The 24,219-nt window shown below is 36.7% G+C and overlaps 2 protein-coding genes across 3 annotated transcripts in view; one reads left to right on the top strand and one right to left on the bottom strand.

The window, feature by feature from the left end:
- tsga10 (testis specific, 10) overlaps positions 1-3,819 on the bottom strand; it is a 19,938-nt gene extending 16,119 nt beyond the window's left edge. Inside the window, exons 1-6 of one of the 2 annotated variants that reach the window (XM_083523180.1) lie at positions 3,697-3,819; positions 1,811-1,876; positions 1,563-1,698; positions 1,047-1,177; positions 791-946; positions 284-463 (exon numbers count right to left, since the gene is read on the bottom strand). In XM_083523180.1, coding sequence (XP_083379306.1) covers positions 284-463; positions 791-946; positions 1,047-1,177; positions 1,563-1,698; positions 1,811-1,876; positions 3,697-3,729 — 702 coding nt within the window. In that variant the 5' untranslated portion in view covers positions 3,730-3,819. Of the gene's footprint in view, positions 1-283; positions 464-790; positions 947-1,046; positions 1,178-1,562; positions 1,699-1,810; positions 1,877-3,247; positions 3,326-3,696 lie in introns of those variants that run through there. The other variant, XM_083523181.1, reaches the window with a different exon arrangement.
- A 559-nt stretch (positions 3,820-4,378) lies between these two features.
- slkb (STE20-like kinase b) overlaps positions 4,379-24,219 on the top strand; it is a 32,030-nt gene continuing 12,189 nt past the window's right edge. Inside the window, exons 1-10 of the mRNA XM_083522164.1 lie at positions 4,379-5,074; positions 9,947-10,111; positions 16,513-16,561; positions 18,473-18,622; positions 20,073-20,145; positions 20,283-20,477; positions 21,738-21,819; positions 22,766-22,897; positions 23,196-23,846; positions 23,992-24,122. Coding sequence (XP_083378290.1) covers positions 4,922-5,074; positions 9,947-10,111; positions 16,513-16,561; positions 18,473-18,622; positions 20,073-20,145; positions 20,283-20,477; positions 21,738-21,819; positions 22,766-22,897; positions 23,196-23,846; positions 23,992-24,122 — 1,781 coding nt within the window. The 5' untranslated portion in view covers positions 4,379-4,921. The remainder of the gene's footprint in view (positions 5,075-9,946; positions 10,112-16,512; positions 16,562-18,472; positions 18,623-20,072; positions 20,146-20,282; positions 20,478-21,737; positions 21,820-22,765; positions 22,898-23,195; positions 23,847-23,991; positions 24,123-24,219) is intronic.

Raw genomic sequence — 24,219 nt, 5'->3', positions numbered from 1 at the left:
GTGTCATATATTAATAAGTGTAATAAGATAAGAGGAATAAAAAACGTTCAACTCTGCTTTGCATCAGGTCACATCACAATAACCAGTTAGTGATTATTTATCTATAACAGCATGTCCCAAAGTCTTTTATTGCTCTTAAATCAAAGCAATTAAAAATGACAAAAAATAAAAAAATCTACAAGACTACAAGCTTTAAAAAAATATATATTTCTCTCTAGAAGTCAATCTCGCGGTGTCCTACAGTGAATCCCATTTTTCAGCTCTTTTTCACTGAATGTCCTACCTTGAGTCTCTCTCTCAGGCTGTCTCTCTCTGTGCTCATGCGATGAAGATCGGACGTCGCCTCCTCTCTATCGGACTCCAGACGTTTCAGGATACTCTGAGCTGTCGCGCTGTATTTGTTTCCCTGAGAAATCTTTGATTTCAACACCTCACGGCGAAGGCACGCTATCTCTAACTGAGCCTGCAAGCAGCAGTATGTCTGGTCAGTGTCTGGTCATTTTAGTTTTTACTTTGTGAAAAAAAAAATCCATTTATTCATAATCAAGTATTCATAATACTTCAATAATCTGGATGAAGCAGTTATTGATGATGAATTAAAGAATTTATGCGGGAGACTATTGCCTTATTTGAATATAATTTAATCACTAATTAAATCATTCTAAGCAAGAGGCTGAGGATGCATCACAACATGTTTGAGAGAAAAAGACTGACTAATCATGTCTACAATAAAACTAAACGAATACATATTGGATTTTAGTAGATCTGAGTGTGATGCCGTATGTGATACCTGCTGATAATGATTTTTAATTTTGTCTCGCTCGGCTGTAAGCACCCGAACGTTGGCTTGGATCTCTGAAAGGTGGCGCTCGTACTTATCCAGCATGCTTCGCATCTCGTCCCTCTCTCTCAGTGCTCTCATCATCTCTGAGTCATAGGTACCTCCCTTGTAACACACACAGATGCAGATATGAAGGAAACAAGGCTGGATCCTGTTGCATTTATTAATCATCATGGTGTTCTACTCCTGTCTCAAGTCAAGTTACCTTCACGGGGGGCTGCCGAAGAGGGCTAGTTGACCTCCGGGACTTCTGTGTGCTCTTCATTCTTTCAGCTTCCTCTAAACTGTAACGATCACGGCCACGCGTCACTGTGTTGTCTGCAACTTGTGTACTTTCTAAAAAGAGAATACTCAGTGCATTATTTTTGCTTTCCACATCATATACTAGGGACAGGTATACGGATAAACTGCACTATTTACAAAAACATTGATATATTCTGGGAAGAAGGAGAACGTGGCGAGAAAGCACACTTGGAGGGATGCCTGTATGTTGCCATTCACAAACACATACAAATAAATAAAAATTCTAATATTTATCTCAATCCATTAATTTTTGAGAGGTGGGAAACAGGTCAAAGACCCAAGAGGAAACGTGTACAGATGCACAGAGAACAGAGAAAACTCTACAGACACCAGCACTGGTAAGAAAAGCAAAACGTTGAGCCAGGGAGTTTCAAGCCAGACCAATGGCCAAATTAACATGCTAGGGGAACGTGCATACCTGTGAGACACAGATGTTCCACTTTTGTGTGCAGCTGCTTGAGCAGAGTCTGGAGATCGTCCTTCTGATCCAACTCAGAGCTCAGCTGGTTCTTTTGGTCATCCTCATCCAGCTGTAAAGACTCGATTTTTACCTTCTTCAAGGTGTAGGTGTGAAGGAAATTACAAGGTTACAGGTTACAAATTGGCGAAATGTTAAATATGTCACTCCGATCATATAAAGATGACTGTGATTGGAAATGTGCTTACAGGAGAAGAAATGCTGGCAGTTTGGTTCTGTGATGTGATCTTCTGGTCTATATTTACAGCAACACACTGTGAAGAGACAAGGTGGAACATGAACCGTGGTCTCACAAGGTGCTGTTTTCAGTGTAGGTGTTTAAAATTCTAACAACAGAAATCAATAAAATTGTTTCATAGTCAAAGTTAGAAAACGAATAATATTCGACTCTAAATTAAAAATTCTGACAATTATGTAGTTAATTATTCAAATGAAGAGAAATTGAAAACAATTAATCATGCAATTATGGGGGATATATGGTATATACATCAAAGGTCCAAATGCCAGTGGTACACTGAAAAACAGGATGCTGTCAATTTGAAATTATATATTTAACATAAGCTTAAAACCAGAATATAATAGGCCGCAGTTTTCAACTATTCTTCAAAGAATAAGATACAACAAAGTGTGCAAATGTGAATATTTCCCGATAACAGCATATTTAAAGCATTAAACTTAAATTACAGCGATATGCTGCAGTACATGATAGATATTAACAGTCATAGAGTTGCCCCTGTTATAAAAACGAAAAAGCGAAACATTTAATTTAGATTTAATATGGCAACTATTCAACTACTGTGCATACGCTGCGACTACAGCAGTAATAAAATATTAGTACAAATGCACTGAAATAAACCATGAAGCTGAAACTTCTGTCTGAGCTGCTGTTGTACAAAGTTGATCAATGTCTTCAAACCAATCGTGTTTCGAGATTCAAAGCTGATCAAACATTAGTTATATTGATTGTATAAGGGACTGTAGAACATCAGGGTTTGTTTGCTTTAAAGGCCAGGGTGAAAAATGTTTCATATGAGCTTTGTGGTTTCCAAAACCGTAGAGCACCTGCTCAGCAGGGGTGTGTTGCTCAACTTGCGATGGTCTGTAATCCTTTAGCGCCCCCTGCTGGATTTCTCTGCTCTCAAGCCCTGCTTTATTAATCCTTCTTCATCACCTTTCGCCATGTCGTGTCTATTTCGCGAGCTCATGAATTCACAGGTATTTATAGTCATGTGTGCGCAAGTATGAGCTAGCTTTTTTTGTATGTAAATAAGGTAAACTAACTAACTCCCAAAAAACATATAATATATATTATTATATATATATATATTTTCCTGGAACACCTTTTAAGTAAACTCAAGAATGGTTGTTATGGCAACGGTAAATCACTTTGCTGTTGTTAGGACGCGGTTTGATTCATACGTTTGAATAAATCACGTCATTTAAGTCTACTGAATATAATTGATATTGATTGACATTTATTAAAGAATGAATTAAAACAAGTCCTGTCATGTAAAAAATTAAATATGGTTTAAATAAATACGTAATACATCTGCCTCCATGTTGTTCTGCTGGTTCTTTAGGTCCATCAGACATTCTGTTTCTGTTGTGAATAAAAGGGTTTTTACCTTTTACACCGCAGTCTTTTTAATAAAAGAGTTAAAGAGCTCACACATGTCGAGTCCGAGTGAATGAAACGACTCTGATTAACCCCTGACCAATCCGGCTTTAGAATTAAACCACCGGAAATGACGTCTAAAAGAGCAGGACCAATCAGAGGACTCTTTATTTGTCAAACTTGTATTCCCGTTGCCTTGACGACGAGAATTATAATACAGACTATCCTGAACCATTTAATTATAATTATTACTTGTAATAGTAATAAACAGGTCAAAAATACTGATTAAAATCATTATTATTATACAGAAGACTTTATAACTTTCACTCCCATCACCCTAAACATCTCCCTTATATTTTTCCTCACTAACTATTAATAATAAAAAAGTAAAAAAATGCGTATTTACAGTATAATGTTATTTAAAACTTGAGTAATAACGATTATGATCTTTATTCTTACCTTATCTTTGTCTTTGTTAGTTAATTGAGCCATAGAAAACGGAAAATACAATCTTTTATGGCAATAATTTCCTTTTTTTCACTGGGTGTCTCTGCACGGTGCTGTCACGTGCGAGCCTTTCTCGAACCAGTGTAATTTTTGAATCGATTCCTTTATATAAGAGTCGACTCGCAAGAATGACTCCCTCTTCTTTGGGGGGTTAGGTGGGGGCTACATATAGCTGTTATTTAATTAGATTAAAAGGGATGTATTTTCTGTACCTTTGGTATATAACTTGTTAAGGACAGTGTGTGTGTGTGTGTGTGTGTGTGTGTGTGTGTGTGTGTGTGTGTGTGTGTGTGTGTGTGTGTGTGTGTGGTATCATTTTATTAACTGTTATATTAATGCTTATATGTTTAATGCCTGGTTAAAAACATTAATTTCCAAGCGTATAACAAGCAGCAAAACAGACTTAAACACAATACTAATCAAATAAATCTCAGAATAACACAAAAATGTGATTTAATGAATTTTTTTCATTATGTTTATGATCAAGGGACCCCTAAAGATGGAGCCCTGGACCAGCTATATCGTGTAAAATCAAAATGCCTAAAATTGAGTATAAAGTCCACTACATAGGATACGAAGCAATGGCTCATGCACCCTATGTGCGGCGCTGTTTCCCTCAACAGGAAGCAATTTGAGATGAGACCCAGGAATATCCACAGAAGCAGCAGGAGGCCACGACGTGCAGAACGCGAGCGAGCGCGGGCACGATGTGCGGACCGTGAACGCGCACTGGGAAATCCGCTATATTATTAGCGCGACTCTGGAGCGGAATTAGTGTGCGCGGAATAAACTCTACATCCCCGGGAATTCATGAATATCCATCAAAGTTTTTCTAACGTGGCCATGGATCACCTAGGAAGAGGAGTGTAATCGGAGAAGGATCTGCTGAGAACTTCATAAAGGTTGCTTTCTTTTGCTTATAGACATTATTCCAGTGAAAGGGAGATGATCCGGGAGTTGTATGATACGTGTGATATGTAACGGCACAAGGTTTCGTGCTTGAAATCACAGAGACGCTGTTCATACACTTCTTCTCCCAGTCATCTACTCCATATCCACAACATGTAAGCCCTAATGCCCATAAGTGTGGGTAACAATAACTGGACAATAATGCAGTAAGGAGTTGTGGGATCTCAGACCGAATCTCATCTGTTCTACTTAACAGTTCGGATCAACCATGTCGTCTTTTTTTAATTTTCGGAAAATCTTCAAACTTGGACCTGAGAGAAGGAAGAAGCAGTATGAACATGTCCACAGGGACCTGAACCCGGAGGACAGCTGGGACATAATCGGAGATTTAGGAGACGGAGCTTTTGGGAAGGTGTATAAGGTAACATTGTTACTATATTGTTAATACACATTATGACATGTAGAATAGAGAGAGAGAGAGAGAGAGAGAGAGAGAGAGAGAATATCACGTGGTTGACTTTTCTGATAATCAATAACTGCAGAGTGCGCATGCGCTACAGCAAAGCATATGCCCAGGTGTTCACCTTCTCACCAGTGTGGATATTTTTCTCCCTATACTCCACTAAGAGATGCGAAACTGTTGATCTATTTATGCACTATAAATGCATATAAATTTATATCTATTCATGCACTAATGTTTATTTATTTATTCACCACAATAGTGCATTAAATTCTCCATCTTTTATTATTGGTCTATAAGGTCAAATGGTCTATAATTCACTTTACCATGTAAAAACAAATCAAGTACATACTCAAGATAAGATAACGACATAATGACATCTATAATGAGTTCTGAGTGGAACCCGTGTTGGAAAGACCCTGGCCACTGTACTGTAAATCAATTTCATGGTGTTACAGATCTTCTTATAGCCGAGGCATCTTTTTGGAGAGCAGCAATTCTAATTCTCAAATCTTCAGAGAGTCTTTGCCATGAGGCTCCATGTTGAACATCCAGTGGTCAGTATAAGAGAATTGTACCCAAAGCACCACATTTCATAGCACTCTTCATACAAACTGCACCTTGACAACTGTAAAATATATCCACGTTTCATTTCTATAGTATTGTCCCTTGAAAAGAGACACTGTAATGGCTGTTTAAATGTGAGGGGTGTACTTACTTTTGTGAGATACTGTACATTTGATAGCCTGGTATAACTGCTGGGTTGAAAATAAACAAACAGAAATCTCTATCCAGCCAGAAATGACTTTGTTAGAAATATACAGATGTTTATAAGTCAGCAAAAACTACACAGCATATTCATTCTTGATCCGTAAAAAGAATACAGTGTATACCGTGTTTATTACACTCTTAAGGGTAATGGTGTGTACTAGATCAAGATAGACAACACTACTGCAAAAAGGGGTTCTTTAAGATTGTCTTTTGAGGCAGACCTTATTATCTTCTTCTTCTTCTTCTTCTTCTTTCGGCTGCTCCCATTAGGGGTCGCCACAGCGGATCATCCGTCTCCATACCATCCTGTCCTCTTCATCTGCCTCTTTCACACAAACTACCTGCATGTCTTCCCTCACCACATCCATGAACCTCCTCCTTGGCCTTCCTCTTTTCCTCCTACCTGGTGGCTCCATCTTCAGCATTTTTCTACCAATATAATTCATGTCCCTTCTCTGCACATGTCCAAACCATCTCAATCTCGCCTCCCTCACCTTGTCACCAAAACATCCTACATGTGCTGTCCCTCTAATAAACTCATTTCTAATCCTGTCCATCCTCATCACTCCCAACGAAAACCTCAACATCTTCAGCTCTGCTACCTCCAGCTCCACCTCCTGTCTTTTACTCAATGCCACTGTCTCTAATCCATACAACATCGCAGGTCGCAGACCTTATTATGTCTCTGCTTAAAGATCCAGTGGTGGACAGTAACGAAGTAAATTTAATTAGTTACTGTATTATGTAGTTTTGTCACATATCTGTACTTTGCTCAAGTATTTCTGTTTGGAGAGAATTTCACTTTTACTTCACTACATTTCGAAATCAAACATTCTACTTTTTCACATCACATTTTGCAGTCATTCCTTTTTAATTATGATTGGATAAAATGTAACTGGTCAATCACACAGCACGCCACCAATTAGGGTTGAGCGCTCGTTATGGTTTAAACCGGTTTTGATTGCCGCTTGGCAGTGGCGGATTTAGTCGCCCAGATCAGCATCTTGACGTGGGTGGCCGGCACGGGGCGTCCCAAAAAAAATCTATTGTAATTCATATATATTTATGCATGTATGTATTTATTTATTTGTTTTTACCGCTCTTTTGCTTATTCTCGTCAATTATTATGTTATGTCACGGTCAATGAATCTGGTCGGGTCTCTGTTTGGATCCACCGCCTGGAGAAGTTTTCTCACTCATACACTCAGAAAGGAGAGGCGGGGTTGGGTGAGGTCACGTCAGTAAAGAGATCTGAACCCAAATTACAATTATGAATGACAAAAAAGATCCAAACCCTCAAGGACCCCAATTAAAAAAGAAAGAGTAAAGAAGTAGGGGGAAACGTACAAAAGATAAAGGTGTGTACACAGCTCTATAACTCATCCTGTTTTGAGGATAGTATAAGCTAACGCATTTAATGAAATAAGTTAATAACTATATGTCAGTTAGGTTATGCAGTGTTGCTGCTATGCTTTTCCGCACAGAGCAACAATATTTCTTTCAGCTGCATAACCTTAAATTTATAGTCTGTAGTTAATCATAATGTGTGTAGCAACAAAACAATTACAACCTGACTAGTCTAGTTGGATTGTAGTTAAACAGCATTTATTGATTTGGTGCATTTTAATTGAGGTGATGTCATAAAGTTTTCTGTGATTGTACCGATTAGGTCCTGATCTAAATTCACTAAGAGGAATCTCCAATGCATTTCAAGACATTTTTAATAATCAAAATCAGAATCAGAATCAGGTTTATTGGCCAAGTGTGTTGACACACAAGGAATTTGGTTCCAGCTGTTAGTGACTCTCAAAAGTAGAGATATAAATAAAACCTATACATGACAAAACAGACAAGACAAGACAAAAACAGACTATACAAGACAAGACAATACAGATAATGTGAGACAGTATAGACATTACTCATAAGGATATAAATGTTGTATGTATCTTATGCCAAATAGCCAAGGTTCTTGGTTTTGAGAGTTTAATAAATTGTGCACAATGACGTGTATTTAACTGTACAATAAATGCATTTACGGTGATATTTATATATGAAAGAGAGATCTCAGAAATGTCTCCAAATTTGTGGACTGCTCTGAGAATATGTTCTAAATATAAAGATAAAACTAGTCAATGGGGGAGACAGTGGGTCATGACGTGGTTCACCCACGGTGTCATTTAAGCTAAACCTGCCATTGCTGGTTCAATTCAATTCAATTAATTTTTATTTGTATTGCGCTTTTAACAATGAACATTGTCTCAAAGCAGCTTTACACAGATAATATGGTGATTAAAAGTAAATATGTTCTTTGTAAGTATGTTTGTCCCTGATGAGCAACTGTGGCAAGGAAAAACTCCCCGAGATGGCATAAGTAAGAAACCTTGAGAGGAACCAGACTCAAGAGGGAACCCATCCTCATCTGGGTTGAAACTTAGCTGGTATCTACTTAGCAGGAACATACAGTTCAGCGTCAGTTCCACATCAAGCAGAACATTTTGGAAGGAATGAATGAATGATGGAAGAATCTCCTGACCGTAACTTGCCACAAAGCCCATGGCCTTATTTGTGCGATTTTTTTGAAGTCGTTGAAAAGAAGGTTTTGGGCTCATGATAATTTATTAGATATTAATCGTGTTTAACTAACAGTGTTTCAAATGGTGTGCTAAGAGTAACAGTGTCTTTTCACATAAACTGAGATGCTGAGGATTAAGCAAAGAGTCTTGTGATAAGAATTATTATATCAACATTATAGCCATTATAAATCACAGGACTTGGATTATTAAGTACATTTGAAGGCAAATACTTTTATACTTTTACTCAAGTCAAAGTTTAAATGAAGCACTATTGTATCTCTTCTGTCTTTTACCAAAGGACGAAAGTGTATATCGTCCACCACTGGGAAATTATTTCCTGTTGTGAGGAAATACTACAGGATTTCCGCACTACCGGAAGAGGATGGGTTTGCTTATAAGAGAAGGATAGAAAGAAGTTCCTGGTGAACAGTTCAGTGTAGTTTCAATTGTCCAGTTGTTCTGCTTCAGCTGTTATTCTGCTGTAAGCGTTCTTACCGTCACCGGGGTAAAATAAAACGGCAAAGTCCCTGGCATTATATACACCAATCACAATTGAATTAACTCTAGCTAGCAAGTTGTTCAAGTAGTTTTTAATTTGTTTTTTGTGCTTGTATTGCATCCAGCTCATGAAAGTGCTGAACAGAAATGCTGCTGTATAGCATCTGAAGATAATTTAGCCGAACACAAATGGGATAATGCACTAATCAGGGTAAAAATTCAAAGTCATATTTCTTTTTTCAAGCATCGACATTCTGCCAGAAGCATTTCACTCGAATTCTCTGAATACTGTGTTCAGTGTCAGTGTAAGTCAACCAAGTCCCCCTACACTGCTATTTCCTGTACATTTTATTACATATGATTGCGTCTACCAGTCTCTTGCAATAAGCCTACATTCTCCACTTTATGCAAAGTTAATTGGGCTCACAGTCATGTAATGGTGTGACCCTTTCATTTTCAGCATGTGGAAAGTTTCTGTAGTCGCTGTAGTCCAATATTTTTAGCCTTAATATTGTGTCAGAAGTAATGACAGAAGTCAGAAAGTAGCACAATTATTTACGGTAGTGCTGTCACCGAGGAAACAAACACTGTTATATTTATAAGTTGAATGTTAATCAGTTGTTTAAAAACTAGAATTTTGTTTAGTAAAGAAAATATTTCTACTAAAATGACCTTCACCTGATTCCTGTGTGTTTTTTAGTTTTAATTAAACAACTTAAAAACAATAGAAACCATTATGTTTTTCTTTTTTTGCATTTTATTGCCCTGATTAAACAGCCATCGTAGATATTAAAGGTTTGAACGTGACGTCCAAATTGTAGATGACTTCCTATCTGTTTTGCCATGTTGTGTGCCAACAGTTTCGGTGTTGTAAACTTGCAAACAAACTGTTATGCCTGGTTGCCTGGTGTGTGCAAGTGTGTGTTTTACTCTTTTTGTACAAACCTCCAAAAAAATTGATTTTAAATTTTATTTTAATTTTCTCTCTCAGGCTCAGAACAAACAGTCAGGCATTTTGGCTGCAGCAAAGGTGATTGACACTAAGACGGAAGAAGAGCTGGAGGATTACATGGTGGAGATTGACATACTGGCATCTTGCAACCATGACAACATTGTCAAGCTTTTGGATGCCTTCTATTATGAGAACAAACTCTGGGTGAGCACATATGTAGTATTTCAATCGTTTTATTGATTTTTTATATTTTTAATACTAATTTGGTTCTATTCAGAATATTAAAGCCAAGCCACTTAAAGCCTCATACTTATAAACAGCCTTTACTGCAAAAACTACAAATTTTTATACATTAATTTAAATGTATTAAGTTTATAACTTTATAAGTTGACGTGTCACGCTCAGATCAAGAGTCGGAAACCAGAATAAATTCAATAAGCTTTATTTGCCTTAGTACACGAGGCAGGAGCTTCAGCAGAAGCACAAACCGGAAACCGGGTAGAATCCATAGCTAAGGAAGTCCAGGAATGATCTCAAGTGCAAACTGTAGATCGGCCGGTGAGCGAGTGGAAAAGGGGGCCTTATAAAGGGCAGTGTGGATTGGAGACAGGTGTAGGTGATTAGTAGGAAGGCGAGGCTAAGAACTGGTTCGATTTTATTAACCTGAATTTTCAAGGACATGCATTTTATATGTGCTTTTTGAGCATCATTTACCACATGTTGACTACAATTTGTTGTTATAATAACTTTCACTCTTCTGTAAAGATGTTCCACTAGATTTTGGGGTGTGTTTATGGAGATTTGTGTGTTTGAGGTGAGTTTCCAATTCAGATCTCTATAGCAGGGCAAAGTAAAGATCTTCCCCTCCACTCCATGTAAACCATATCTTCATTGAGCTTGTATTGTTCACATGGGAATTGTCATGCTGGGTTTGGGTTTCCTAGTTCAGGAAAATTTAATGATATCCTTGTAGTAACAGTTTTAGGAAGAACCACAGATGGCTGGAAATGTGTATTTTGATTTGCTCCCTGTTAATCAGCTGTATTATCTATAATGTATATACTTCATTAAATTCAAATGTTGAGGTCAGTGAATGTATGACACAAAGCAAACTGGATTTAGAGAGACAGCAAGTCGTGTTAAAGCACTGTGTTCCCAATTGGTTTCCTTCCTGTGGAAGAGACGTTTGACAATAGATAAGACTGCATCCAGGCTTGAATGCTTTGAACGTTTATCTTTTATTTTAGCAGATCAGGTAGTGGGTGGGCTATTATTTATATTTAGCAGTGATATCATCAGGTCGCGTTTTTACAATACGACTAAAATTGTGCAAATGTTCAGTCTCTCTGTCGTCAAGGAAAACCAGGAGTAGGCAGAGGTCACAATGAGGTGTGTTATTGTGTGTAGACTATTGTCAGAAAAGGCCAGCCGTAATTACTTGGTTGTTATATTACCGACCTGCCTATCCCCTGCCAGCTCCCTTTCGTTTCATTGTGACAGATGGGTGTGTTGAATCTATGGAAGGTTGCCTATTTCTATCAGGCTCAGCGGTTCAGGAAATAGACTTCCAAAATCTGATGCTTCCTTATAATGCTGTAAATGTGGGTGGTGCTGTAAATGGTGTGGATTATATATTAGCATTTATGGTAGGGTGCGTCCGATGGCATTACCAGGTTTTTGTTATTACTCAAGAATGTCAAATGCACAATTATCAGTATGATTAGTAAATCATACACTTTTTGGCGTAATAACTGTAGTACAATAACAGTGTAATAACCGTAGTACTTTTACAGAGTATTACAGTGGAATGATGCAGTATAATGGAGCAAATGTGTCAAGGCCAGGACTCAAATGTGGGTTGGGAGCGTGAGAGCCGAATATCCTACTATCCTAAAATGTAAACACAGGAGATTTTACATTTGCAAGGAATGTACACACAGTTCAGTCAAAAATTCGAAGAGATTTCAAAGACCAGAAGAAAGATAGATAGATCCTTAACTTATTTACCTCAAAGAGAAATGTATATATATATTTTTATAGAAATAGCAGGGTTGCCTTCACATTTGCTATAAGTTACAGCCAAAACTGATTCGTTGAACTCACGACCTTTTTATTTTATAAGTGTGTTTGTGTATAGTTCATAACCCCAGGCAGTAAATATAATTAAACATTAACAGGATGTAATGGCCTCCACAGATTCCTTTCCTGTGAATAGGAAATGTATATAGCCTGTGCTCTGAGGTAAACGTGTGAATGCTCCATGCGAGGCACTGCCTTATTGTGTGCAACATAAACGTCTCATTCAGAGTGAAATAACAAAAGCTGCCACGGGGGATGGGGTTGATCTGAAAGTGGATGCTTTGTAGAACATTAATGGATCAAATCACAAAAGTGTTGGGGGAAAAAAGCACTGATACTAAAGACTACTTTAATGAATGTAAAACAAATAAAAAATGAAAAAATTTATTAACATTTCAATAATTTCACTATGTTAAATAACAATATTTCTTTTATGCTGTTTATTATAATATTTATATAGTGATTCTGTGTGTGAGAAAAAAATAAAATAAAATATATATATACATTAATACACACTTGTGATTCTTTAGTAATCTATGACTATCAGTAATAATTAATTGCTACATTTCTTCCAGTATACAGTAAGGCATTAGTTTCTCCTTCCTTCAGTGTAATAATGCTTTGTGTTACCGGCTTTGTAGGAGCTCCATTGTTACACATAGTTGCTTAGTCACAGTTGAGGCTGCTGTTGTTCAACACTAAGTGTCAGATTGTGTAAAAACTGTAATCCGTTTAAAGAAAAAAAAGGGTAAGATTTGGCTTTGTGTCTTAGCATGAAACATTTCAATTTGCATTCCAGCAGAAACACACACACACACACACACACACACACACACACACACACACACACACACACACACACATGCATGCGTTAGCTTGGTGTCCCAATCTCACTACTTGCTTTAAATAAACACTTCAGCATTGTGTCTGTGACAAGATCTCTCTTATCTGCCTGTCTTGATTAGTGCTTTGACTGATTCATGCTGCTTAATTTAGTCTCGTCTAGATTATTTCTGTCTGCTGATTGTGTAGTGCTCCGTTGGTTTTAGTAATCCCATCAATCCTGCACTTTCATGTCCATGGGATGCTTGATATGTGATGAAATTATTATTTTGACTAATTTTACAGTAATTAATTAACACTTTGCCACTGTATATGACAGAGGTGTCAAAGTGGGACGAAGTCGCTGGGCCAAACTCAATATTTATTGAAAAATTGTCTGCAATTGTGCATGTTTTCCGTCTCCCAGATGTGTAATGTTGAACCTTTTCATATGCAAACAAACTTTTGTTTTGCATAAACATTAAATCTGGAACAACCAAAGTTGAATATTATAAACACATGAGAAATTATATTTGAAATAAAACACACATTCGTTTCTTATTATGTCTCTCTCTCTCTCTCTCTCTCTCTCTCTCTCTCTCTCTCTCTCTCTCTCTCTCTCTCTCTCTCTCTCTCTCTCTCTCTTTCAATCTATAGCCTTTCAAATTCCTTTTTAATGTAAAACTTTTTTCACAGGCCAACAACAAAACAAGCCAAAATAATAATAATTTCCTTCAATTAAAAAAAAAAAAGCAATCTTCAAACTATTAACAGTCCATGCCTTAGAGTAGAAAAAGCGCATAAAGACAACATTCATTAAAGCTCAGTTTGCTACACTCTGTTTTACTCTGATTACTCTTCTTAGATACAAGTGCATCATGTCTGGGTTTAGGCTCTGAGCTGAGGAAATCCTCAGGATAGAGTGAAGGTGTTCATCAGTAAGACTCCTGAGTGGTGTTTTGTTCATCTTCATTAAAGAGAACAGTTGCTCACACAGATATGTGCTGCTGAACATAGAGAGAGTTGTGCAGTGTGTCGGGGGGGAAACATGGAAACTGTGCAGCACCCACAGAGTCGTACTTTGACTTGAGTGTGTCTCTACACTGGAGTTCAATCAGCTCCATTTGGAGGTTGGTTCGTGCGCTTTCCACGTCAACCACAAACGGATTACTGAGCAGTTCAAATCTGTTTTTAAGATAAACATGCATATTCCTTTGTATATATATATATATATATATATATATATATATATATATATATATATATATATATATATATATATATATGCAACAAACTAGGCGAAACATGCAATAATTGGACAGTAAATGAGTGGAAGAAAGTACTGTGGACAGATGAGTCCAAATTTGACATTCGTGGCTCGAACAGAAGAACTAAAACAGAGAACAGGAGAGAAGACAGTCAAACATGGAAAGAAGAGCGTAATGGTTTGGGGTTGTTTTGTAGCAGGGACTGTTGGAGACTTTTTTCAGGTGAATGTAATACTAAACCAACATCGCTACCATTCCATATTTCAGCACCATGCAAATTTCATTGGCTAATTGAAATCAACTTCCTCGTACAGCAAAACAATGACCTGAAGCAAGTTCAAGCTCTGTGAACGTTATCTTAGATGGATTGTTATCTATTATGGAATGGCCTGCCCAGTCAATGCACCTTAATTTTATTGAACTGCTTGGGGATGAACTTGATCGCAAGGTCAGAGATGAGTGGCATGCCAAAGTATCTCAACTAAATGTTTGGAGAAACAAACTGTTCAAATGCCAAGAGTGTGTAAAGCTGTTATTTATGCTAAGGGAGAATTTGTCAATAAAAATAACGTTTCTTTATTTTACATATGTATCTTTAGGTATCTGTTTGGTCAAAGTAAATCATATACTATTAAATTACATAGTTTGTTGCATATAAACAAAATGAACATGAATGTGTCGCACAAATTTCTTGGTGTTTCCAAACTTTTGACAGATGCTGTAAGTAAATTTTTTAGGTACCTGTTCTTTATCAGAATATTTTTAAAGAATTTCACTTCAGGAAAATTTTTAGTTGATTACATTTTAATGTGTTATATTTGACCTACTCCAATATATTTCAGAAAAAAAAACATGATGTTCCTTCGCTATTTGAAGTGAATCCTAAATAAATTGTGTTAAATGGTAACCATCCACAAAACCTAAACCATAATACTTTGGTTCTTAACCAAACTGTTACTGCAAAGCTGGATATCTATTGATTTGGTAGCATAACATTTTCATTTTACTTGAACTTGGAGACCCAAACCCATTCCAGCATAATATTGAGTGAAAGATCTTAAATGGCCTGCTATAGAGCTCTGACTTCAACTCTATTGAACACCTTTGGGAGGAATTGGAATGCGGACTGCAACCCAGACCTCCTCAACTACACCTATAATAGTACCTGATTTTACTAATGCCCTTATGGCTGAAAAAGCAAAATCTCTACATGCACACTCTAAAATCTAGTGGAACATTTTCCCAGAAGAGTGGAGGTTTTTTTATAACAGTAAAAGGGGACTAAATGTGGAACAGGATGTTCAAAAAGCACATATGAATCCTTTTGTCCATGTGTATGTGGTGCTTAGTTTATACAAAAGCTCTGGTGTAATTTTCATGAGTTTGTTTGTGCAAATGAGAACACTACAATCACATTCTGGTTTGTAAAAAACAACCAGCCCTCGATTTTTCTGAGTGATGTAAGACTCGGTCTGATTTCAAATGAACCAAGTAAGAAGTAAGACTGTAGTGTGACTCACCTATAATCAAATCAGATGAATGGGTTGAACTGAACTGAGTTTTTTTTTTTTTTTTTTTTTCTGGGTTTGTGTAATTGTACACAAAGTGTAAACCAAATAATAGACTTGACATCAACTTGATCTAAAAGTGGTCTTATTTTCAGTGTTTGGTAGTAAAAAACTGATTCGACAGAAAAATGCAAGTGAACCAACCACAGCATGTATTTTGGTTTGTAGGCAGTATGCTTTTGGATGAGCTATGTTTGTGACTCAAAGATCAGAGCTCAGAAATCATGCTGCAGAAATGCAATATGGTCCAATCAACTGACAAAAAAAAAACCACAATAATGAATAAACTTTAAAAAAAATTATATTTGCTTCATGTTTGTTGTTTTATTTCAGACCAATGAATAAGAGAGTTTGCCATTTGCAATCATTTTCTGCTGAAGTGAGCTATAGATAAATGTGTATTATTTCATTAAAATATGTAATTCCTCTATTGAGTAAAAGTAAAAATACACTACTTGAATATTAACAAAAATGCAGAAGTACTTGTTTTTGAATGTACACAAGAAAAATACCATATTTAAATAATTGATGCAATTGGAAATTCCATTCTCCTGCACATCATCTTTTTATGAAGAGAGTTGTCCATTTCTACAGACACACATTGGGAGAACCCTTACACCACACACATACTCTGAGGAAAACCACATATATCTGAAAAAAGTCAGGTGTCCCAATACTTTTTATGTGTAGGATCCTGAGAATCATACGCATTTACTGTTAAATTTAGAACCTTGTGACTGTACCAGACAAATTATAGATGGAAAAATCCCAGTGTCTGTTTCAGTATACAGTATTTATGTGTAATTAGTGTATGTGATACTGTAACTAGAGTGAGGTCAAGTGATGTAATATGATGTTTTTTCTGCAGATTCTGATTGAGTTTTGTGCCGGAGGTGCTGTGGATGCAGTGATGCTGGGTGAGTAAAAGACACACACACACACACACACACACACACACACACACGCACACACACACACACACACACACGCACACACACACACACACACACACACACACACACACACACACACACACACACACACACACACACACACACTGGGGGAGGGAAGAAAATGTTTAGCAATTTCATTAATTAACCAGGCATTTAGCATCTAGTTATGTTTGTGGATTGTCCAGAAGCTTTTGATTGAAATGTTAAATATGTGTGAGGTTGTTTGGTTGTTAAAGTATACAGATAAAAGGCTATTGTTCATGCTGCGAGTTGAGCCGGATTAGAACAACCGGTCACAGTGAGTCAGTCTACTTTGGTTTAAAAGCTTATTGTAAAGAGATGTGTTCACAGAGAAGTTCTGTGCACCGATTTGGAAATGTACAAATGAAATGCGGCCGCATAGAAATGGCACATGAACCAATCAACACAATTGTGTACATGTTTTGTGTTATTTCTGGTGTTATCTGATGCCTTTTGAAAAATCTGCCCCTTCCCTTAAACTCACATTATTATTAATCTCATCCATTCATAATGTTCTCACTTGAAAAATACAGCAATACTGTCATGGATAGTCAAGGATCAAGTTCATCATATGAAATAAACTCCAGCAATGTATGTTTGACCTATCTAATATGATACACATATATATTTAACTATATTAGATAACTAATTTTCCAAAAAAAACATTTTTTAAACGACCTACATTAAAGGTTCTAGTCTTTAGAAATGCTAATGAAAAATTAGATAGGGACTAAAAAACAACGTTTGAAATCTTATTTCTAGAATAGGAGGACAGAAAGTGAATTTCGCTCCTGGCTCTTTTTCTGTGTGCAGTTTTTTTGGATGCTATAGCTAGAAATTTCCATTTTATTTGAACTAGGAGACCCAAACCTCTTCCAGCATTACAGTGCCTCTGTGCACAAGGTCAGCTCTATGAAGGTATGCTTTACATGGGTTGGAGTAGAAGATCTTGAGTGGCCTGTTATAGAGCTCTGACTACAAGACTCTTAAATAGCTTTGGGATGAAATGGAAATTGAAGGCTTTCTCACCATACATTTATGTACCACACTCTAAAATCTAGTGGAACATCTTCCAGGAGTGGAAGTTGTTATAAGCAAATGCGGACGAATTGCGCAATTGGATTTCCAAAAAGCACATATAAATTTTATGATGTGGTGTTTACAAACTTTAATCCATACAGTGTAAATCTGGTACAGTTTCTAAGGTAGAAAAGTGATTTGAGAAGGACTTTATTTGCATTTGTATCCTCCCGACTAAAGAACCAAACGTCTGATTATGTCGTCATCTTGGAATGATGAAAGTGTGCAAAGCATTAAGCATATAATTTGTGAATTACAGTCTGTCAATAATGTCGCACAGTGTAGACATACACAAATCAGTCCCAGCTTCATTAATGAATTCATAAATGCGAAAACAGAAATTGACACGTATTTATGCATTGTGTTCCGCATTTGTGAATCATGATTTGTAAAAACCCAATGATGTAATGAATGTGTGTGTCGCTGTTTGTGAACGCGAGCTAGCTTGCATGTTTGCGAATCTGATTTTATAAATGTGTATTCATTACATGTTTTTTCTAGTTCATTCATCCATAAATCTTTTTTCCGTTTAATGGCGTAATGTCAGCATGGCCCAAATTTCCTGACAAAAACTTAACTGGGCTTTTAGTGGTGCTAATAATGTGCAAGTTGTTTTTTAAGTCTACTCCGATCCATGTGTTTGTTGTTGATTTTTCCTTCCACAAAGACGTGTTGTTTGGAAAATGTGGCTGTCTTAAGATTTTAATTTTTTTTTTTTTATATAAACATGTACGCATGTACAGTATGTGTGTGTGTGTGTATCTGTGTGTGTAGAGCTGGAGAGGCCGCTGACTGAGCCGCAGATCAGGGTAATATGCAAGCAGACTCTAGATGCGCTGCTCTACCTTCATGAGAACAAAGTCATCCACCGAGACCTGAAGGCTGGAAACATCCTGCTCACACTTGATGGCCAAGTCAAACTTGGTGTGTATCTGTGTGTGTGTGTGGAAAGGGGGGGATTGGGGTCAAGCACACCAGTAAGGGAAAAACATTCTCTCTAGCTGCTCTGTGGTCTAATTAGCTTCCTTGAGTTAAATCATTTTCATTAAAGCATGTTTTTATTTTATCAATTTGTTGAACTGAACTGCATTTAAATTCATACATTGATTAGCTCCTAGACAAATCTCCTAGCTATTGTGTCTGTTCTATATTGTTCGTCTGTAGTAAATCATAACATCAAGTCTTCTCAGTTTTTATATCTTCCATCAACAAGCCAAAATTATACTGACTGCTATCTTTTAGGCACAAGCACCTTTCAGTGGTATTACTGGGTAAACACACATGCTGTTTTCTGGAACTGTATTGTAATGAGTGAGTCACTCTGAGCTGTGATGCAACGTCCAAACAGCCACAGAGATAGAGAGAGAAGATCAATGTTAGGAAGCCATCAAGAGGTTTAAACAATGAAAATGTAGATGCTTTTGCTGCTTGTGATTGTTTTTGTATGGTAGTAAAACAAGGTATAATCTGAAGCATGAGTGAGATTCGATGATACTTTTAAAATCCAAGTGAAATTGTCTTAAATTGGTGTTATAGACACTATTTTGATACCATATCTTAATGACTAGTCCTCCCTTAATGTCCTCCCCTTGTGTTGTTTTTTTCAAATTTAATGTTCAGTTAATGTGTCTTGCTCTTAGGGGTGGGTCATGTTAATATAAGCAGCTTGTTAGCAGGAAACATGGTTTTGTGCATGTGTTTTTGACTGTGCGTTATCCTGTTTAGTGTGTGTTTGCTGGTGGAATACGAATAAATTTTTTCGCACTGGTACTGCCATAAAGAAGAAGGAAAAAGTCGGGAAAACATTTTTTTTTTTTTTTTTTAAATAAAGACCAGTTCCATTATAGGCATTGAACTCTAATAAATTGGATTGTTTTTTATTGTTCTCTAAAGTTTAATAAACTAGAACTTAAAAAACTGCATTAGTTAATCATATTACTAATTAATGTTTACTAGTAATATATATTTTTATATATATTTAATTTATTAATATTATTATACTAGTAAATCATAAATATTAGGAACCATGGCAACTTTAATTTTAATATAATGTTTGATATAATGTACTATTTATATTCGGCCCATGAGCCTCAATCAAGTTTGATTTTTGTTCCTTCATAGGAAAAAGTTTGGGCACCTCTGGTGTCCAGTTTTCTTGGATTTCTGGTTTCAAAAGGAAATACTCTCAAGCCATTTTTTAGGGTTGTTGACATAGTGTCCAGCAGTATTGTGCTGCATTAGATTTGTAGGAGTATTCAATTTGTTAGATTTTCTTTATAGATTTTTTATTTCTTTGTTAGTTTCTCAATAGGCTAGATTTTCTCTGTCTCTGGAACATATACCTAAAAAACTGTTTGTTTTTTTCTCTCCCCAGCGGATTTTGGGGTTTCAGCCAAAAACACTAAAACACTTCAGAGACGAGACTCCTTCATTGGAACCCCATACTGGTAAACCATGAAATAAATAACGTGTTATAAACATAACATTTCAATCTGTACAGTATTATTAAACTGTTTCCATTCCTTTTTTTTTTCTTTTTTTATATCATTCTGGAATTTTGTCATACACCCAAACACGTACTCAGGATGGCGCCAGAGGTGGTGATGTGTGAGACTTCAAAGGACCGGCCATATGACTACAAGGCAGATATCTGGTCCCTCGGTGTTACCCTGATTGAGATGGCTCAGATCGAGCCGCCAAATCATGAGATGAACCCCATGAGAGTGCTGTTGAAAATCGCCAAGGCCGACCCGCCCACACTTATGCAGCCTTCCAAGTGGTGAGAGGAAATGAGAGACAGTGAGCTTATCCTGCAAATATTAACAAAGGGAACAAATGGAAACATCCAGCCGTGGAAATTTATTATCTCCAAATTGGGTGTTTGTAGTTAACAGCCTGTTTGACTGCTTGTATTAATTTAAAAAGGTTTAAACGGACGTAATGTATTCTAAGATAAGTATCTATATACAGAACTGTTTTAAAAGCTGTATATACAGTATGTCTTTAAAATGCTGTGATATTCGCCATCTTTTATAAAATGATGTGAATGAAACTGAATCTTATTAGTAAGCTTCTGACGAATCATGAAGTCATACAACATGTGTATGGAAAACTCATGCATGTCTCGCACAATCCTGGTGTATGAGACCTTTTTTACAGCAGTCATTTTGCTATAAAATAGTAGGACAAACACAGGTGTCAGCAAAGGCATTAATTATGGCTCTATTTCGTTAAGGTTTACGAGAGCCAGGTTCCTGCTATTACCGAACAGTAACGAGACCTCACACTAAATACTTGCCAATTCAGCCTATAAAAGCTGTTTTTTTTTATACTGCATATAAATGTCCTGTAATCCTGGTTGTGTTCTAGGAAAGAGACTGAAAAATAATTATGTATGCTCATTAAACTATTGCTGAAACAAGAAATCTAATGTTGGCATAAGACTTCTGCACAATACTGTATATATTAGGTCTTCTTGAACCAGATTTAACAGAAGAACTTAATATAAGCTAATAAAGTCTGTGTAGTAACATTGCTCATTTAGAATAACAAAAACATCAGCAGTAAGGATAAAGCAATATTGTCCAAATTCATTTCCCAAAGCAAATTACTCTCGCCCTCCAGGTCTCTTGAAGATGTGGAAAAACAGTAAATATCGCTAGGCCCCATATTTAGCACACACATGCTTTAGAAAGAATGAACATTGTAGGCTCACAAACAAAATTCTACACATACACTATGTAATGCAATACAGTATTATTAATACATATATTTTATGAAATACAAAACTACAAAAAGTTTTTTTTTTAATTATTGATGAAAATCTCACAAATAATCAAACCTGTGAAGATGAAGCACTGACTGTACATTGCTGTAGGGAATTTAGGGAAGCAGCTATTGTTTTGGTAAAGCAATTCCTTGTTTGTAAGAATGAAGCTTATATTTCAGCATCAGAGCATTCATCAACATCATACAGTGCTTATTGCAATATTGTTTTAAAAAAAATAGTAAATCAATCTTTTCCAAATGTGTTTCCCAGGTCTCCAGAGTTCAGTGACTTTCTAAGACGTGCTCTGGATAAGAATCTAGATAACAGATGGACTGCAGCACAACTCCTCCAGGTGAGCTGCATTATTCTTCTACTGTGTAATGTGATATAATGTGTGGACCCAAATACCAGTCATAAAATCATAAGAACAAAGGATGTTTCGAATCACATTCCACTGACCTGTAAGATGCTATTGTACTATTGTTAATCAAACACTAATCTCTAAAAGATTAAAAAGATTATATTCTCAAAGTATCAGACACCTGGTGGAACAAATAACCAGAGTTTAAAGAGGTTAGATGACGTGATTGACGTGTAGACACTCATACACTACATTGCAGCTGAGTGGTTGTAAAGTTTAAACAGAAAGAGCAAAATATCGAAGTCATTTGAATTAAACCAGTTTCGATGGTAAAAAACTGTAGAAAAGAGGCTAATCCACACTTTTCAGTATGGTGGTGGCTTTGTGATGTGTGAATTTCATTCTTCAATCCTGCTACTATATATGGCACCACAGACTCTATGAACTACCAAAGAAATTTGACCACATCTTTAAAATGGTCTCCCCCATTGTAAAAAAGGATTCCTATTCAGTTGTTTTTCCACGCTTCACCACTAGAGGCAGACATACAGTTTACCAAGCAATGACAAGCTACCTATTGATTCTAATGCAGAATGCATGCCGAAAGGCCACTACTAAATGGTTAGCGCTTAGTGACAGATTGCATGATGTCTAATGGCCACTGGTCAGTGACGACTGCTGCTCGGTGTTCTGGCCTTTTATACTTTTGATGGAGGACGGTGCACTGTGATGTCATGGGTAGCTTGTTATTGCTTGGTAAACTGTATGTCTGCCTGTAGTGGTGAAGCGTGGAAATACAACTGAATAGGAATCCTTTCTTACACCCATTCCACTGACATAATCTCTGTTGGACACCTGTATGGTGAGCTACAGTACATTTACTGTATTTGAATTGACTTTACAGGTAGTAATGCACAGGTTGTGTTTTTGTGAACAGCACCCATTTGTGAGCAGCGTTACCGATAACAAACCACTACGAGAACTTATCGCAGAAGCCAAAGCTGAAGTCACGGAGGAGATCGAGGAGTCAAAGGAGGATGAGGAGGAGGAGGATCATGAGGGACAGCTGGTAAGAGACTTGTAAAAAACCTTTAGCAAATAATCTTTACATCCAGATTATTTTCTTAGATCTAGATATAAATCTTTGTAGTTTGAATCCTAATAGCTTTTCAGTCAGCTTTGTAACAGCTTTGAGATAAATTATAATTGTATATATATATATATATATATATATATATATATATATATATATATATATATATATATATATATATATATATACACTAGCTTGTGTGTATGGATAATTATGATGTTGGTAGCAGATTTTATTATCAGTGGTAAAATGCTTTACACTTTCGTTCATGTAGCTGTTACCTGGACACAAACGTGCTTCATCTGACATCAGTATTGGAAGCTCTGAGGATGAGAAACTTTCTCAGTCACCTTCTACCTTGGAAGCAGTTCCCGAAAAAAATGAGGAGTTTGGTGTTCCCAAGAGCTCCCATATAAATCTTAAGAATGACCAGACAGTCGATCCTGACATTTCTACCCTGGAGCTGAACCACATCTCAAACTTACCAGAACCATCCACTAAGGAATTAGTTTCCAATGTGAAACCTCAGGAACAAGAAAATCAGAAGAATGTGGTAGGAATCAAACCAGAAGTACCTTCATCTCCTGTAAATATACTGGGGTCACTTGGGGAAATGAAAAATGTAAATAATATGGTGGACAAAGCTGTTGATAATGTGCCTATAATCCAGCTCGCACCAGAGAATTCCATTAAACAAGTTGAGGGACCTTCTGCAGAGCCCCAGGAGAAAACTATACCTCCGACTTCTCCTGTGAAAGAAGAAGATGAGAAATCGTCTCCAGAGACTGAGAGTCCTGTGAAGCCCAGATTTCAAAAGAAAGTGTCGGGCAGTGGGTCAACAGCAGATAAAAGCAACATCGACCTCAATTTGTCCATCTCGAGCTTCATAAGCAAATCAAAAGAGGCAGAATCAGCTTCTGTACAGGTACGAATTCTAATTAAAGGAGTGTTGAATATATATATATATATATATATATATATATATATATATATATATATATATATATATTGTTTATTCTGGTGTAATGGTTGTTAAAAATTGCATTTTTGGCATTTTCATGTTTCAACAGGAAAAGAAGCGGCAGAAGAAAACCCTGAAAAAAACTCGCAAGTTTATTGTGGACGGCGTCGAAGTTAGCGTGACGACGTCCAAGATTGTGACGGATAATGACACTATAAACGAGGAGATGAGATTCCTAAGGTGAACGCTGTCAGCAGATCTGCTTTATTTCAGTGTTTTTAGAGTAAATGAGCTCAGAGAATAATTTAGGATTCACCAGCTTTAGAAATGAAAGATT

The sequence above is a fragment of the Silurus aristotelis genome, assembly GCF_946808225.1.
Source record: "Silurus aristotelis genome assembly, chromosome: 20".
Taxonomy (NCBI): Eukaryota; Metazoa; Chordata; class Actinopteri; order Siluriformes; family Siluridae; genus Silurus; species Silurus aristotelis.
Note: the sequence above shows the minus strand (reverse complement) of the source record. Positions and strands in the feature narration are given on the sequence as shown.